Below are 15,605 nucleotides of genomic sequence, written 5' to 3' on the forward strand. Positions count from 1 at the left end.
TTTACGACCTGTAAACTTCAACTCCCAGAATTCCTGAGCCAGAATTTCCTGGCTGGCTCGGGAATTCTGGGAGTTGAAGTCCACAGGTCGTACAGGGGCCACATTGCTCACCCTGATAAAACCAAAACTACCAATTTTCCCCATCTCTGCCAATTCCATTGATTCCACCATCTTTTTGTCATGGTTCCGACAGATGAAATTCTTCAAAGAACTTCGAGGCATTGTTTACCTTAACAAATCTTTATTTTGAATAGCATAGCATCGGCGCTAAAATAATCGAAGCCAAAACCTAAATTCCCCTCCCCTGAGCACATAGTATCCAAGCACAATTCCCTCCTCCAATTAGCCGTCATAAATCACATTCCCCAATTAGCTTGAAGCACGGGCTTCCCCTCCCGTTCTCCAGCACACCAAATCCTTATCAGCTCTGGTTACAATAACCTTGTTACTCATGCTGGGTCTAGTGTTGTTATGTGTGCATTGGGATAATTTGGTAACTGATAGACGAGAATATCTATAGCTCAGGGTTAAATTGTGGGTTGCTTGGTGCTTTGAAAGCTTAGTGGTTTTCTTCCAGACGTTTCATTGCCAAACTAGGTAATATCATCAGCCCCACCCACTATTAGCACTGACGATGTTCCCTAGTTGGGTAATGAAATATTTGCAAGAAAACCACCAAGCTCAGAGAGCACCAAAGACCCTCGTTTCAACCTGTGAGGTTTTATTTTTTCCATCGATTTGTCCATTGGCCCCAAAAGGAATATATCTCCATGGAAGAGTCGCTTGTCTCTTGCGGCTTCGATGTTTTCAGATCTTTGTCGTTGGTGCCAAAGTTTGTGGTTTTTCGTGTCTCATACGAAAGAGAGATGCGTGTCTTCTGGCACGTTGTACTTCAATTTATGCTCCTCAAACAGCATGCAGAGCGCCTCCAGGTATCTCTTATGGAGCTCATCAACTTCGTCTTGGCTGGGATTGTGCTTCTTCCCCACCTGAATGGGTTTTCCCACTGGAGGGATCAAACAGGAGAAATAATAGCTTAATAATTTAATTTAATTTAATTTATCTATTCTATTCTATTACTATTCTATTGTATTCTATTATTTTTCTATTATTATTCTATTCCTTTATTTGACTTGATTTTATTTTATTGCATTCTATTATTATTCTATTATTCTATTCCTTTATTTGACTTGATTTTATTTTATTCTATTCTATTCTACTCTATTCTTTATTTTATTTGACTTGACTTTATTTTATTTTATTACTTCATTTTATTATTTTATTTTATTTAAACTTGCGTGCCACCCATTTCACCATAGGGCAATTTACAGATATTGTTTAAAATGCACTACAGATAGTCCTGCCTAAACACAGATAGTCCTGCCTAAACACAGTTTGTTTAGTGACCGTTCAAAGTTAACAACGGCACTAAAAAAAGGGACTTAGGACCATTTTTCACACTTATGACCGTTGCAGCCTCCCCACGGTCACCTGGTCCACATTCAGAGGCTTGGCAACTGGCATGTACTTATGACAGTTGCAGCGTCCCGGGGTGACACGTGATCCCTTTTTTTGCGACCTTCTGACACGCAGAGTCAAAGGGGAAGCCAGATCCACTTAACAACCGTGGGATTTAACTTAACAATTGCAGTGATCCACTTAAAGAGGGTGGTAAGAAATGTTGTAAAATGGGCCAACGCTCACTGAACAAATGTCCCAGCCACAGAAATGTCGGGCCCAATTGTCATAAGTCGAGGACTTTCTTTAACATCGCCTTAGCATATCCGGTTGTGTTTCCTCTCTTGGAAGGCTAATAAGAGGAAACCTCAAACAATCCTCAAAGCAGGAAGAATGCGTCCAGCAGATCCTTCGTTTTTTTGTTTTTTTTAAAGTTTTATTGATTTTCTAGTTTTGCATTTAAATATTTAAAAAGCAACATGGCGGCTGAATTAATCGATAATTCAATAACACACAAATATCTTTAGTACACGTCTCAAACTATTACATTAAATATTTCCTCTCTTTTCCCCTTTGTGTTTACTGTCTCATGTTTAAACTAATACAATTCTTATTATATCAAGTAAATAAAAATAACTTTCTTACATTTATCAATATTTTTAGTTTATACCTATCCTAGTTATTTTAACATTCAATCTTTATAGACTATCAATGTCCTAATTATTTTTTCCCAATTTTTAATTTCCCATTAATATTTAAATTTAACATTTAATGTTTATACTTTCCAAGTTTTAAATAACCACAGTTCCCTTTATCCCAATTCATCCCAAAAGCTAATGTTCAGGATACACGTCTTATCCATTTGAATATATTTTATTTCTCACCATCTTACATCAACTAATTAATAATACAGTATAACATTCTTATTTTCTATTAATTTCCAAATGTCTTAAATTTAGTAATCAAAATTTCTCTTATGTCAACATTAAATACTTCTTTTTCTCTTGGTGTCTACTATCTCATATTTAAGCTAGTAATTTTTATTATAGCAGCTAAGTAAAAACATATTTATTACATTTATCAACAGAGTTTTAGCTTACATATATCTTAATTATTTTTACATTCAACCTTTATAAGCAAACCAATATTCAAATTTAACTTTTAATATTTATACTTCCAAATTTTAAATGACCAAAGTTTTCTTTATCTCAGCTCATGACAAAATCTAGTATTCAAAGTACACAGCTTGTCTATTTGAGTATGTTCTATTTTAATTCTCACTAATAAGTCAAAAACCCCATTTTCTTCAGCCTTATTCTAACTTTCTTTCTTTGCCAACTCGCCTTCCTTGTTTTACCTGCCTCTCATTTCTGGATGCCACAGAAGAAACACAGACTCACCCACGGTGAAGAGTGGCTTCCGGTATGGAATAAACCCAAAGGTGTACTGGAAGATCCCTCTGGCGTAGAAGAGAGGCAGGGAGAATCCCATGATCTTCTGCAAACAGTCTTGTGTCCACCTCACCCAGGGTCCTTTGGGGTTTTCAACCTGATCATACAGCTCATTCTCTCCGAAAGAGAACACGGGGACGATTGGCGTGCTAGGAACCGAGAGGAACCAGAAGGAGAGATGGAACCAAACAGGTTGAGATAACCAAGGAAGTCTGGGTGGCTGCAAATAATGGATTTGAGCACTGTTTCTCAAGCTTTGCATGTTGAAGAGAAACACGGGAATACTTCATCTGATCAATGGTGGGATTCAAATAGGTGAACAACCGGTTCTCTACATGGATGCCCCTTCCGGAAGTCCTTTCTGGGACTGGGCCACAAAAAATTAGCGACCAGTTCTGCCAAAGTGGTGCGAACCAGCTGAATCCCACCACTGCATGTCATGTACATTGTACAAGATGATCAGGACCACCCCCCAGAAGCTGTTCCTACTTACCCGTTCTCTATGGCCAGCCGAACGAAGCCCTTGCGGTTCTCTAACACCAGGGTGTAAGCTCCGGGACGGGCGTGTAGGGTTTCCTTGGCCCCTCCCACAACTATCATTACGATATTCCCACCTTCCTTCTTTCTCAAGACGTAGGAAACAGATTCCTTGTCCGAGGAAATAAAACCTGGGTGAAGCAAAGCAGGAAAAAGAAGAACATTAAAGCCCCATACAACACACACACACACACACACACACACACACACACACACACACAGAGCCATTAAATAGCCTTAACAGGGAATAACAGAGTGGAAGGGACCTTGGAGGTCTTCTAGTCCATCCCTCTGCTCAAGCGGGGGACCCTACTATTTCAGACAAATGGCTGTCCAATCTCTTCTTGAAAACCTCCAGTGTTGGAGCGCCCGCAACTTCTGGAGGGAAGACACACAATTTCCTCCTTCTTGTCCATCCAGGTCACCAATACAGAGAGTCCTCAACGTATGACCTCAACTGAGCCCCCAAATTTCCATTTCTAAGCCAGGCAGTTGTTAAGTGGTTTGATGACCTTTTTGCCACATTTGTTAAGCGAATCACTGCAGTTCTGAGGGGCTCCAATTTGGCTTCCCCCTTTGACTGGGCTTGGCTGGGTAGGTCGCAAAAGGGACCCTGGGACAATGCAACCGTCGTAAATATAAGTCAGTTGCCAAGCATCTGAATTTTGATCACATGACGCATGGGGATGCTGCAAGGGTCGTAAGTGTGAAGAACGGATGCAGGACTTGGGCATGGCTAGTCTAGGGAAAAGAAGGACTGGGGGGGGGGACATGACAGCAGCATTGCAGTACTTGAGGGGCTGCTACAAGGAGGAGGGGGTCAATTTATTTTCCAAGGCACCAGAAGACAAGACAAGAAGCAATGGATGGAAACTAATCAAGGAGAAAAGCAACCTGGAATTAAGGAGAAACTTCCTGACAGTGAGAACAATCAACCAGTGGAACGACTTTCCTCCAGAAATTGTGGGTGCTCCATCACTGGAGGTTTTTAAGAAAAGACTGGACAGCCATCTATCTGACATGGTATATAGGGTCTCCTGCTTGAGCATGGGGCTGGACTAGAAGACCTCCAGGGTCCCTTCCAGCTCTATTCTGATTGACTGATTGATTTGGCTCTTCCAAAAGTTTCCCAATGAATCAGAAATCCCTTCCAAGTCGGCTTACCTAAACTCATCACGTAATCCCGGAAAAAGGGGACTCGAAACAACATACTCAACATCATCAGGTGAGGCTTCAGACCTGGGAAGTGTTTGGAAAAGGCGGTGGCTTCGGTGCCGAAATTAATGAAGCCACCAGCCGGGAAGATGCCGTGAGGATGACAGCCGAAGACGTAGTTCTTGGATGGATCCAAATCTGCCGTCTTCACCAGCTGGAAGATCAAAGGCATTTAGCATACTTGTCCATTTCTTATTTATTTATTTTATTTATATCCTGCCTTAATTACTTCCCCCCCACTTTTACTGATGTTATGATGATGATAAGGATTCTGTTGCTTTGCATGTCACTGAGTGCTTCTGCACTGGGGACAATTTGCTTGTGTGTCTAATCACACTTGGCCAAATAAAGGATTCAGCTCAATCCAATCCAATCCAATCCAATTTCTTTATTTTTAGCAAATAACTCAAGGTGGTGAACATATCCAACCCCACTTTCCTCCTCCTATTTTCCCCACAACAACAACCCTGAGAAAGAGAGACAGAGAGAGGAAGGGTGGGAGGAAGGAAGAGAGAGGGAGGGAGGGAGGGAGGGAGAGAGGGGGGGGCAAATTCACCCACCCAGCCATTTGGGGGAATATTAAAAAGGCAGAATATTATATTTCCCCAAAGGAATAATGGAGAAAATCTTAGGCCAGTGGTGGCGAACCTATAGCACGTGTGCCAAAGGCAGCACTCGGAGCCCTCTCTGTGGGGATACGTGCCATTGCCCCAGCCTCGCCTCCCCCCACAACCCCCTCACTAGCAGCCCCCCTGGAGGAGTCGCCCCTGAGCATGGCCCATGCGGAGCAGCGCAGCCAAGGACATGGCAGCCAGGCAGTGTAGACAAGACTCTGCCCTTACGCCCCATCACGCACAGTTGATGCTGCGGGGCGCGGGCAGATGCGTGGCCGCCATGGCGCTGCTGGTGGGTCTTGTAGGCGGTGAGTGGCCCTGTAGGCAGGCAGGGTGGGGGACAGTGTGGGGGTGGAGCATCGGCAGGGCAGGGGGTGGAGCGGGGGCTGGGCCAGTTTTTGGGCACTCGGTCTCTAAAAGGTTCGCCATCACTGTCTCAGGCAGAAACAACTCCCCCCCAAGTCTCTCTGCCCCAAGCAGAAACCAGCTCTGTAGAAATGCAGATTTGATAATACTTTCAGAAAGACCGGAGCCAGGAAGCTTGGAGATGATGGGATTAGAAAAAGACCCCTAGAACCAGCAACCCCTCACCCAAAAATCCAACACAGGACATAGCCATCAGCCACAACCCCAGGGAAGCAGGACATGACCATTAGGACGTAATAGGATTAACCCACCACCATCAGGATGCCAAAAGGGCACCTCTGAACCTCAGGTCAAAGTTCATGCCACGGGAACAAAAGCCCAAGAAGGTATAAAAACCCACCATTCCCAGCAACATGTGGTCAGTTGCCCCAGAGCCACATGCTATTGTGGTTCTGCTCTTCAATAAACAAGAACCTTCTTTCAAAGGCAGCCTCCATTTTATTTATTCCCGTCGTGGATGGGACCCTGATGAAGATATTTCTTTCAACAATACCTAAGGCAGGACTAGAACTCAGCATCTCCTGGTGATTGGCCCAAAGTATGCAGCCGGCTTTCGTGCCTAAGGTGGGACTAGAACTCCTGATCTCCTGCTTTCTAGCCTGATGACTTAACCGCTAGACCAAACTGGCTCTCTTATGCTGTCTCAGCTCTCTTTTGTAAGAAAGACGGTGTGTCAGAAGCCAATTATATTTCATCTCTAGTTATCAACTAAAAAAAACCCCATTTCTGCCTTCTCGAGATTCTGTCATACGATGAAGGGAAGGGGGTGAACAAAGGGGCTTTATGGCCCTCACTTCCTTCAGTACAACTTCAAAGGAACTGAATGTGGATAGCACTAAAAGGCCTAATCATAACAAAGGGGATCATTACCTTTCATGTAGTTTTCTCTGAAGTCTCCATCCAGCCGGCAGTAAGGAAAAGGGGGTGGGAGTGTAATGCCTGAGACTGTCGCTGGAAGTAGGGGGTGATTGGGTGGGGCTACTGGGAAACCCCTTAAAACCTTGAATGGGAGAGCTTGGACCCCAAGTCCTGTCAAGAACGCCTGCAACCATTTTCTCTTAATAAAGGATGCCTGTTGGAAGAATTATTCCAAGAGTTCTGTCTTCTTAAGATGCAAAGTGGGGTTATACTGGGCTGGATTGTATGACCTCTGAGGTCCCTTCTGACTCTTACATTCTATGAGGCTAAGATGACCCCTTGCCTTGTTTCTCAAAGCACACCTGCCATTTTTCCCCCTGCCACACTCATTCATCTGAGCTGTTAAATAACCTAATAGAACAGAATAATAGAGCTGGAAGGGACCTTGGAGGTCTTCTAGTTCAACCCCCTGCTCAGGCAGGAAACCCTATACCGTCTATCTATCTATCTGTCTGTCTGTCTGTCTGTCTGTCTTTATATCTGTCTGTCTGTCTGTATGTATGCATGTCTCTATATCTATCTGTCCGTCTATCTATCTATCTATCTATCTATCTATCTATCTATCTATCTATCTATCTAAAAAAAAAAAGGTGCCGGAACTCACACACTCACCTACCATGCCTACCCTACAAGGTTCTATCCAAAAAATGTACCAGAACTCTGTTTGGGGCGTTCTATGATAAAAAAAAGCCCTGTATCTATCTATCTCTATCACATTTTGTTCACATAGCAGCATTCCCATGACGATATCTGTAATACCATCAAACATCCACATCTGCCTATTGCAGGTCCTGGGTAAGGACTCGATAGGTAGACAAAATGCCAAATCCAGTCTGAACATCTGGCTGACTGCGATTAAAAATAATAATAATAATAATAATAATATAATAATAATAATAATAATAATAATAATAATAATAATAATAATAATAATAATACAAGACGAGGATATCTAAAACGAATGCACCAGTTCTGGAAAGAACAACATCCAGAATCAGAAATAACAGAACAGAGACTAGCAGATCAACGCCGATTTATAATACGAAATAAAGTATTCACAGAAACAGAATTGGATGAACTGCAAAGGTTTACCCAGGGCAAAGAAATCAAAGCCTTACCAGAAGTAATTCAGAATGTAGAGGCAAACCAGGGGGAGTTGGCAGTGAAAGAATCCAGTAGAGATATACAACTGTTCTCATTTGGAAACCAGGCACCTCTTCCTCAGGAAGAACAAAACCCTCTAACTAAAGAAATAAAAGAATTGAAACAAAGAATAACTGAGCATCTAGAACAGCACAAAAACAACAGAATAAGGCTGCCTGCATTGAAGCTTGTTTCAAAGAAACAGCTAGCACAAGCATTAAAAGATGCAAATACTGCAATAGCAAGTATAAGCACCAATTCACTGCAAGAAACAAACCAACTAATGTACAGCACAGCTGCAATTATAACTGAATACCTGGGATGCAAAATCAACAAAGAAGAAAAACAAACAAACAGTGCACCAGAAAAATGGAAGGTTAGACTAGAAAATAAGATCAGCAAGTTAAGATCACATGCAAGCAAGCTAGAACAGATGAAAGAAAAGAAGCTGAAGAACAAGAAGACCAAAGAATACCTAATCAAGAAATACCACTTAGAAACAAGGAAGATCAAGGAAGCACTGGAAATAATAAAGCAACAAATAACAGCTATAGCCAGGAAAATCAGTAGATATGAAACTCGAATTGCAAACTATAGGCAGAACCTCCAATTTCAATCCAATCAGAAATGTTTCTACCAATCCATCAATGGAGAAACTGCAAGGAATCAGTCAGTACCTGACAAGGAAGAAACAGTTCTGGAAGCAGATATGGGATAACCCAAAGAAATACAACAAGGATGCGGCTTGGTTAAAAGAGGTGGAGGCAAATAAAACAGAAGTTGAAATGAAAGAACTAGTAATAACAAAAAATGGTAGAAAAAAGAGCAAAGAAAATCAAAAATTGGTCAGCACCAGGTGAAGATGAACTGCATGTGTTTTGGTTGAAACATCTAACTGTTATACACCCACTCATTGCCAAACAGTTCAACAATATACTACAAGGAGGAGAAATTGAAAAGTGGCTAACAACTGGGAAAACCTACCTAATAATGAAAAATCCAGCAAAAGGGGCAACACCAGGTAACTACAGGCAAATTACCTGCTTACCAACAACTTTCAAATTACTAACTGGTGTAGTAGCTGATGCAGTGCAACAGCATCTAGTTGAAAACAATCTCTTTCCACCTGAGCAGAAAGGAAACCGCCCCAATAGCAGAGGAACAAAAGATCAACTCCTAATAGACAAAATGATCTTGGAAAACTGCAAGAGAAGGAAGACCAACCTGAATGTGGCATGGATTGACTACAAAAAGGCATTTGACTCTCTGCCACATGATTGGATAATAAAGTGCCTAGAAATAACAGGAGTCAGTAGAAACATCAGAAAATTTGTGCAAAGATCGATGGCACAATGGAAGACACAGTTGCAGATCAATGGTGAGAGGCTGGGAGAGTTAATATCAAGAGAGGAATATTTCAAGGAGATTCATTATCACCATTACTATTTGTTATTGCACTGTTTCCTCTGTCAACAATACTGAATAACTCAGGACATGGCTATCAAACATCAAAAACATCTGCCAGACTATCCCACCTCCTTTATATGGATGATCTGAAGCTGTATGGAAAAAACATCATCTGAAATAGAATCGCTGCTCAACACTGTCCGTATATATAGCCAAGATATTGTAATGGAGTTTGGCTTGGACAAATGTGCCACACTTACTATCAAACAAGGAAAAATAATGAAAACTGAAGGAATCAAGATGCCCCACGAAAATAACATTAAGAATCTGGATGAGGAAGAGTACTACAAATACTTGGGTATCCTTCAAGCTGACAACATCAAGCACACTGAAGTCAAGAAAAAGATTAGAAGTGAATACATCAAGAGAGTGAAGAAGATCTTAAAGTCCAAACTCAATGGAGGAAATACCATAAAGGCAATCAACACCTGGGCAATCCCAGTCATTAGGTACACAGCTGGAATAGTGGACTGGACTCAAGCAGAACTAAAAGCAATGGATAGGCAGACCAGAAAAATAATGACAATGAATCATGCCCTTCATCCACGCAGTGACATTGATAGACTTTATCTACCAAGGCAAATAGGTGGGCGTGGAATGCTACAAGTACATCAGATGGTTGAAGAAGAAAAAATGGCTTTGGAAGAATATCTGAAGAACAATGATGAAGATGCACTGAAATTAGTATATCAGGAAGGCTTACTGACTACTGGAGAGACCAAACTGGCCTACAAGAAAGACCAAATGAAGAACAGAATAGAGGCATGGGAAGACAAAGCACTACATGGCCAATACATGAAAAAAATAGCTGGGAAAGCAGATAATAATAAAACCTGGCAATGGCTAAGAGCAGGAAAATTGAAGAAAGAGACCGAGGGACTAATTCTGGCTGCACAAGACCAAGCCTTAAGGACAAATGCATACAAAGTCAAAATTGAGAAGACAGCAACAGACAGTAAGTGCCGCCTATGCAAAGAAGCTGAAGAAACAGTGGACCACTGGTAAGCTGTTGCAAGAAGATTGCACAGACTGACTACAAGCAGCGGCATGACAAAGTAGCAACAATGGTGCATTGGAAGATCTGCAAAAAATATCATTTGCCTGTAAGCAAAAACTGGTGGGATCATAAAATAGAGAAAGTCATAGAAAATGATAAAATTAAACTGCTCTGGGACTTCAGAATTCAAACAGACAAGCACCTGCAACATAACACCCCAGACTTAACAATTGTCGATAAGAAAGACAAAAAAGTCTGGATAGTGGACGTGGCAGTGCCTGGAGATAGCAGAATAGAAGAGAAAGAACTGGAGAAGATAACAAAATACAAAGACCTACAAATAGAAATAGAAAGACTGTGGCAAAAGCAAGCAAGGGTAGTACCAATAGTCATAGGCTCCTTGGGTGCAATCCCAAAACAACTGGAGCACCACTTGAACACCATTGGCATTGACAAATTCGCTATTAGTCAATTGCAAAAGGCGGCCTTATTAGGAACTGCTTCCATCCTGCGACGATATCTGTAATACCATCAAACATCCACATCTGCCTATCCCAGGTCCTGGGTAAGGACTCGATAGGTAGACAAAATGCCAAATCCAGTCTGAACATCTGGCTGACTGTGCGATGATCCATAATAATAATAATAGAGCTGGAAGGGACCTTGGAGGTCATCTAGTCCAACCCCCTGCTCAGGCAGGTAACCCTATACCATTTCAGATAAATGGCTGCCCAATCTCTTCTTAAAAGCTTCCAGTATTGGAACAGAACAGAATAGAATAGAATACAGAATAATGGGAAAGAATGGGATGGGATGGGATGGGATGGCATGGCATGGCATGGCATGGGATGGCATGGGATGGCATGGGGTGGCATGGGGTGGCATGGCATGGGAGGAAAGGGAAGGGAAGAGGAGATGGAGGAGGAGGAGAAGGAGAAGGAGAAGAGAAGAGAAGAGAGAAGAGAAGAGAATTCTTTATTGGCCAAGTGTGATGGGACACACAAGGAATTTGTCTCTGCTGCATCATCTCTCAGTGCACATGCAAGTAACAAGCAATAAATCATGATCGTAATCATAAAATACAATCATCATTTATCCGTTAAATGACAGTGATTCAGTGAGTTTTACCCCATTTTGTGACCTTTCTTGCCACAGAGATTAGGTGAATCACTGCAGTTGTTAAGTTAGCAATGTGGTTGTTAAGTGAATCTGGCTTCCCCATGGACGTTGCTTGTCAGAAGGTTGCAAAAGGAAACGCTGCAACCGTCCTAAGTACATGCCAGTTGCCAAGCATCTGAATTTCAATCAGACCAGCTCAGGGATGCTGCAGCCTCTGTGAAAAGCACTCATCGGTCACTTTTTTCAGGCCCGTTGTAACCTCAAACGGTCACTAACTGAATGGTTGTAAGTCAAGGACGGCTTGTATAAATCTCCCGTCATCTCCTTGACAGCCTCTTTCTCCACCCATTATGCAGCTGGAGGCTCTGCTGCCTCTTATCCGCTCGTTCCCTAAGCAGCATCTCTTTGTCCCCGTCTCCCAAGGTCTTCCTCCCATGCCATTATACTCCTTCCCTCTAGGGGGACACGTACCGAGACCGGGAAATAATCTTTCATGTATCGCCAGACGACCGAATTCTGCATCCGGTGGGAGCGCCGCCCACCTTTGCTCGGGGTGTCCCAGTCCAACGCCCACCAGACAGCATAGAGGGCGCTGATCAGCCAGAAGCGTGTGAAGAGGAGGAGGATGAAGAGGGCGATGGAGCACTGAGCTGGAGGAAGAAAAGGGAGAATTGTTAGGGGTCTTTCACGTTAACACGTTCGGTTCCCTAATCGGGCATAACAGAGCTGGAAGGGACCTTGGAGGTCTTCTAGTCCAGCCCCCTGCTTGAACAGGGGAACCAGTGGTGGGATTCTATCTCTCTCCAGTCTATAGCACAGTCCTTTCAGCAGCTCCAAGAAGGCTCCCCACCCATTTGCACCACTCAGGTGACCCTGAAGACATAGATAAACCTCCAAGTGGCCTCAACGACTCTCTAAAAAGGATGCAAATGACCAGTTTTTCTGCAAGGAGTATAAATCCTTCCATTCCCCACCATCCAGTCAGAACTGAAGAAGCTTCTTGGAGGAGAAGTGAAAGGTCTTCACAGGAAAAACAAGAAAGTCCAGTTGCCTCTTGAAAAAGCATCTTTGGGACAGTGATGACCTGGAGGAGAGAATCTCCCTCCACAACAGATAGCAGAGATTTGGGGACAAGAAGTGCCCACTTGATCTACGCTTCCAAACCGATCCCTGTTCATTTTCCGATGGAAAAATATTTCAGTGCTCTATTTCAAAATAAAAGCAGCATGGTAACCTATCAAAATTCTCCACGGTGTTCCTGGAAGAGAAATTTGTACACTTTATTTTTTTATTTTTTTTATTTTCATTTTTAAAATTTATAAGCCACCCCACTCCCGGAGGACTCTGGGCGGCTAACAATAAAAACACCATTAAACATAACAAAACAAACAGTACAATAACAGTCATCCAGGGGTAAGGTTTTATAAACCCCAGACCTGCCGGGAAAGCCAGGTCTTAAGCAGCTTATGGAAAACTAACAGGGTGGAAGCGGTCCTAATCTCCGGGGGGAGCTGGTTCCAAGACGTGGGCACCATCACAGAGAAAGCCCTCCTCCGCGGCCCCGCCAAATGGCACTGCTTGGCCGACGGGACCTGAAGGAGGCCCAGCCTGTGGGATCTAACCGGACGAAGGGAACTATGAGGTAGTAGGCTGTCTCGCAAATAGCCTGGCCCTGAGCCACATAGGGCTTTAAAGGTAATAACCAACACCTTGAATTGGATGCGGAGACCAATAGGCAACCAGTGCAGCTCACGGAGGATAGGTGTAACGTGGGTGTATCGAGGAGCACCCACTATCACTCGCGCGGCTGCATTCTGGACCAACTGTAGTCTCCGAATAGTTTTCAAGGGTAGCCCCATGTAGAGCACGTTGCAGTAGTCCAGACGTGAGGAGACAAGGGCATGACTTTCCCAAGGACAGGATTTCCCCTTAGCTGTGTGTCAAGAATGAAACTTTGGCAGCTACAGGCCTCTTCGTTCCAACTTGCCATTAGAGTAAGGGGGAGGGAGGAGGTGTTGCTTTAGGATTGTTTAAGATGAAGTTGAAGTCCACAAGTCATGAAGGGGCCATAGTTCCCCCATGTTGGCTGAGGAGTTCTGGGAGTTGAAGTCTGCAAGTCATGAAGGGGCAATTTTCCAGAGAAAAGTCATTCCGCTGATTAATTGTTCTCACTGTCAGGAAATTTCTCCTTAGTTCCAAATTGCTTCTCTCCTTGATTGTTTCATCCAGGATATGTTATAAAGGTAGTCCTTGGCTTACGAACCCAATTGAACTCAAAATTCCTGTCGTTAAGTGAGAGTGCTATGAAGTGAATTTTGCCCTGTTTTATTCCTTTCTTGCCACAAATGAACTACTGCAGTTAAGTTAGTAACATGGTTGTTAAGTGAATCCAGCTTCCCAAATTGACTTTGCTTGTCAGAAGATCGCAAAAGGGGATCACGTGACACCCCCCCCCCAGGACGCCGCGACCGTCATAAATATGAACCAGTTGCCAAGTGTCTGAATTTTGATCACCTGACCGTGGGACACCTGCTGCGACGCTTATCAGCTTGAAAAAACAGTCATGACACTTTTTTCCAGTGCCCTTGTGACGTTGGTCACTAAATGAATTGTTGTAAGTCGAGGCCAACAAAAAAGAAAGGCAGATCCCTGCCTGAAGGAGCTTGCAAAACAGATCCCTGTCCATCTCAGAGTCTTATTTCTGCAAAATGTACCCCTCGGTTTTGATGCGCAATGCAGCCACAGGTGGAGATTTTTCTGGCAACCCCTTAAAACAGGGGTCCCCAACCCCCGGTCTATGGACCGGTATTGGACCGCGGCATGCCAGCAACAGGTCCACACAAACAAGCAAAGCCCTATCCGCGGGATACAAGCAGCACACAAAACCATACACCCTCTGTTCAATGGAAAAACATCTCTCCACGGAATCAGTCCCTGGTGCCCAAAAGGTTGGGGGCCTCTGCCTTAAAAGACAGCCCCCTCCCTTCCTCCCCCCCCCAGCAACCTCCATATCCTGAAAAAGTCCCCTTAATTAGGAATAACCATCTTTTTTTTTTACCCATGCAAAAAAAACAGAAGAACCATTGAAGCACGGAAGCCGTCTGAAGCCGTCTCTCCCACGGGATGTGGAGAGGAGCGAATTCAATCTTCATCCTAGCAGCCGAGCCCGTTTCCACCCTCTTCGGACTGAAGACGCTGACCCAACGTTGTGGTGCTGGTTGCGGGAGGAAGGGGCAAAGTCTGTGGCCTCTGCCCGCCCAGGAGGAACACGGTGCTGGGTGCAATTACAGTAATTAATGTGGAAATCTGGAGGAAACCCGGCCCCTTTTGGCACTCTGAACCGGTTCAGTGTGTAGGGCTGGGTCATAAATCCTTGCTTCTCTGTTACGTCTCAGCCACCTCACCCCAAAGCAGCAGAAACGTTCAAGAGATGTTGGAAGGGACCCATCTTCCTTCTGGTGCACCTCCTCCTCTTGGGAAAGACGCCAATGGAGCATTGGAAAGCATGCTGCACCCTTCTGCGTGGGTTTATGAGATTGTTTTTTAACCCAGCTTTATTAGTTTATAAGTAATACAAAGTGGCAACATGCATAATATTCCTTCTTCCTTCCCCCCCCAGATAACAACGACCCTGTGAGGTGGGATAGGCTGGGAGACAGAAGGACTAGCTCAAAGTCTCCCAATTGGCTTTCATATCTCCTAAGGCAGGACTAGAACTCACCTTCTCCTGGTGACTGGCTGAAGTCACCCAGCAGGCTTCCATGCCTAAGGCAGGACTAGAACTCCCTGACTCCCAATTTCTAGACCAGCCCCTTAACCACTAGACCAGACTCTTATGCCCTGCTGGGATGCGTCACCCATTTAAGGAGCCATTTCTGGGTTAGAGTCTTCTGCTGTGCTGGCTCTCCCGTTTTTCCAATGCTTCTTCCCGCCATATGGTCAGAATCCTTAAATAATTTAAAATATTTGAATGCTGGTTTGAGAGCCTGCCTTATTAGGGGGACGGCAGAAACTCTGAAGCCGATTTTTTTCCATCTGGCGTGTCTTTCTGCCACGAGGGAATGTTCCAGATTGCCTGGTTTCCCAATCTGAAGACATCCAGCATTGATGGGTGAAAGGCCGTTCCGTGCACTCTGCAGAGAGAATTGTGCAAGGAGAGGTGGGGCTTTTACACACCACACCACTTAGTCCTTACTAAAAAAACAACAACAACCCACCCACATGAAACCTTTGCCACATTTATTTCCTTCCTTACCTTGC

The 15,605-nt window shown here is 43.8% G+C and overlaps 1 protein-coding gene across 1 annotated transcript; it reads right to left on the reverse strand.

Moving 5' to 3' along the window:
• Window positions 1–221: 221 nt before the first annotated feature.
• LOC120320175 (2-acylglycerol O-acyltransferase 2-A-like) lies at window positions 222–14,635 on the reverse strand. Its single transcript, XM_039369693.1, has 6 exons — window positions 14,404–14,635; window positions 11,817–11,995; window positions 4,611–4,815; window positions 3,403–3,577; window positions 2,859–3,058; window positions 222–1,006 (listed from the first exon to the last, which is right to left on the reverse strand). The coding sequence occupies exons 1-6, from the start codon at window positions 14,495–14,497 to the stop codon at window positions 852–854; spliced, it is 1,008 nt and encodes a 335-aa protein (XP_039225627.1). The 5' UTR covers window positions 14,498–14,635; the 3' UTR covers window positions 222–851.
• Window positions 14,636–15,605: the final 970 nt, after the last annotated feature.

The sequence above is a fragment of the Crotalus tigris genome, unplaced genomic scaffold (assembly GCF_016545835.1).
Source record: "Crotalus tigris isolate CLP2741 ecotype Arizona unplaced genomic scaffold, ASM1654583v1 scf7180000021196.354758, whole genome shotgun sequence".
Taxonomy (NCBI): domain Eukaryota; kingdom Metazoa; phylum Chordata; class Lepidosauria; order Squamata; family Viperidae; genus Crotalus; species Crotalus tigris.

Coding starts and splice junctions, on each gene's coding strand:
- LOC120320175 (XM_039369693.1), bottom strand. CDS start 14,497: ATGAAGATTGAATTCGCTCCTCTCCACATCCCGTGGGAGAGACGGCTT. Junction 11,996..14,403: donor CTTCTGTTTTTTTTGCATGG/GTAAAAAAAAAA, acceptor TTCTTCCTCCAG/CTCAGTGCTCCATCGCCCTC. Junction 3,059..3,402: donor CGGCTGGCCATAGAGAACGG/GTAAGTAGGAAC, acceptor CTCGGTTCCTAG/CACGCCAATCGTCCCCGTGT.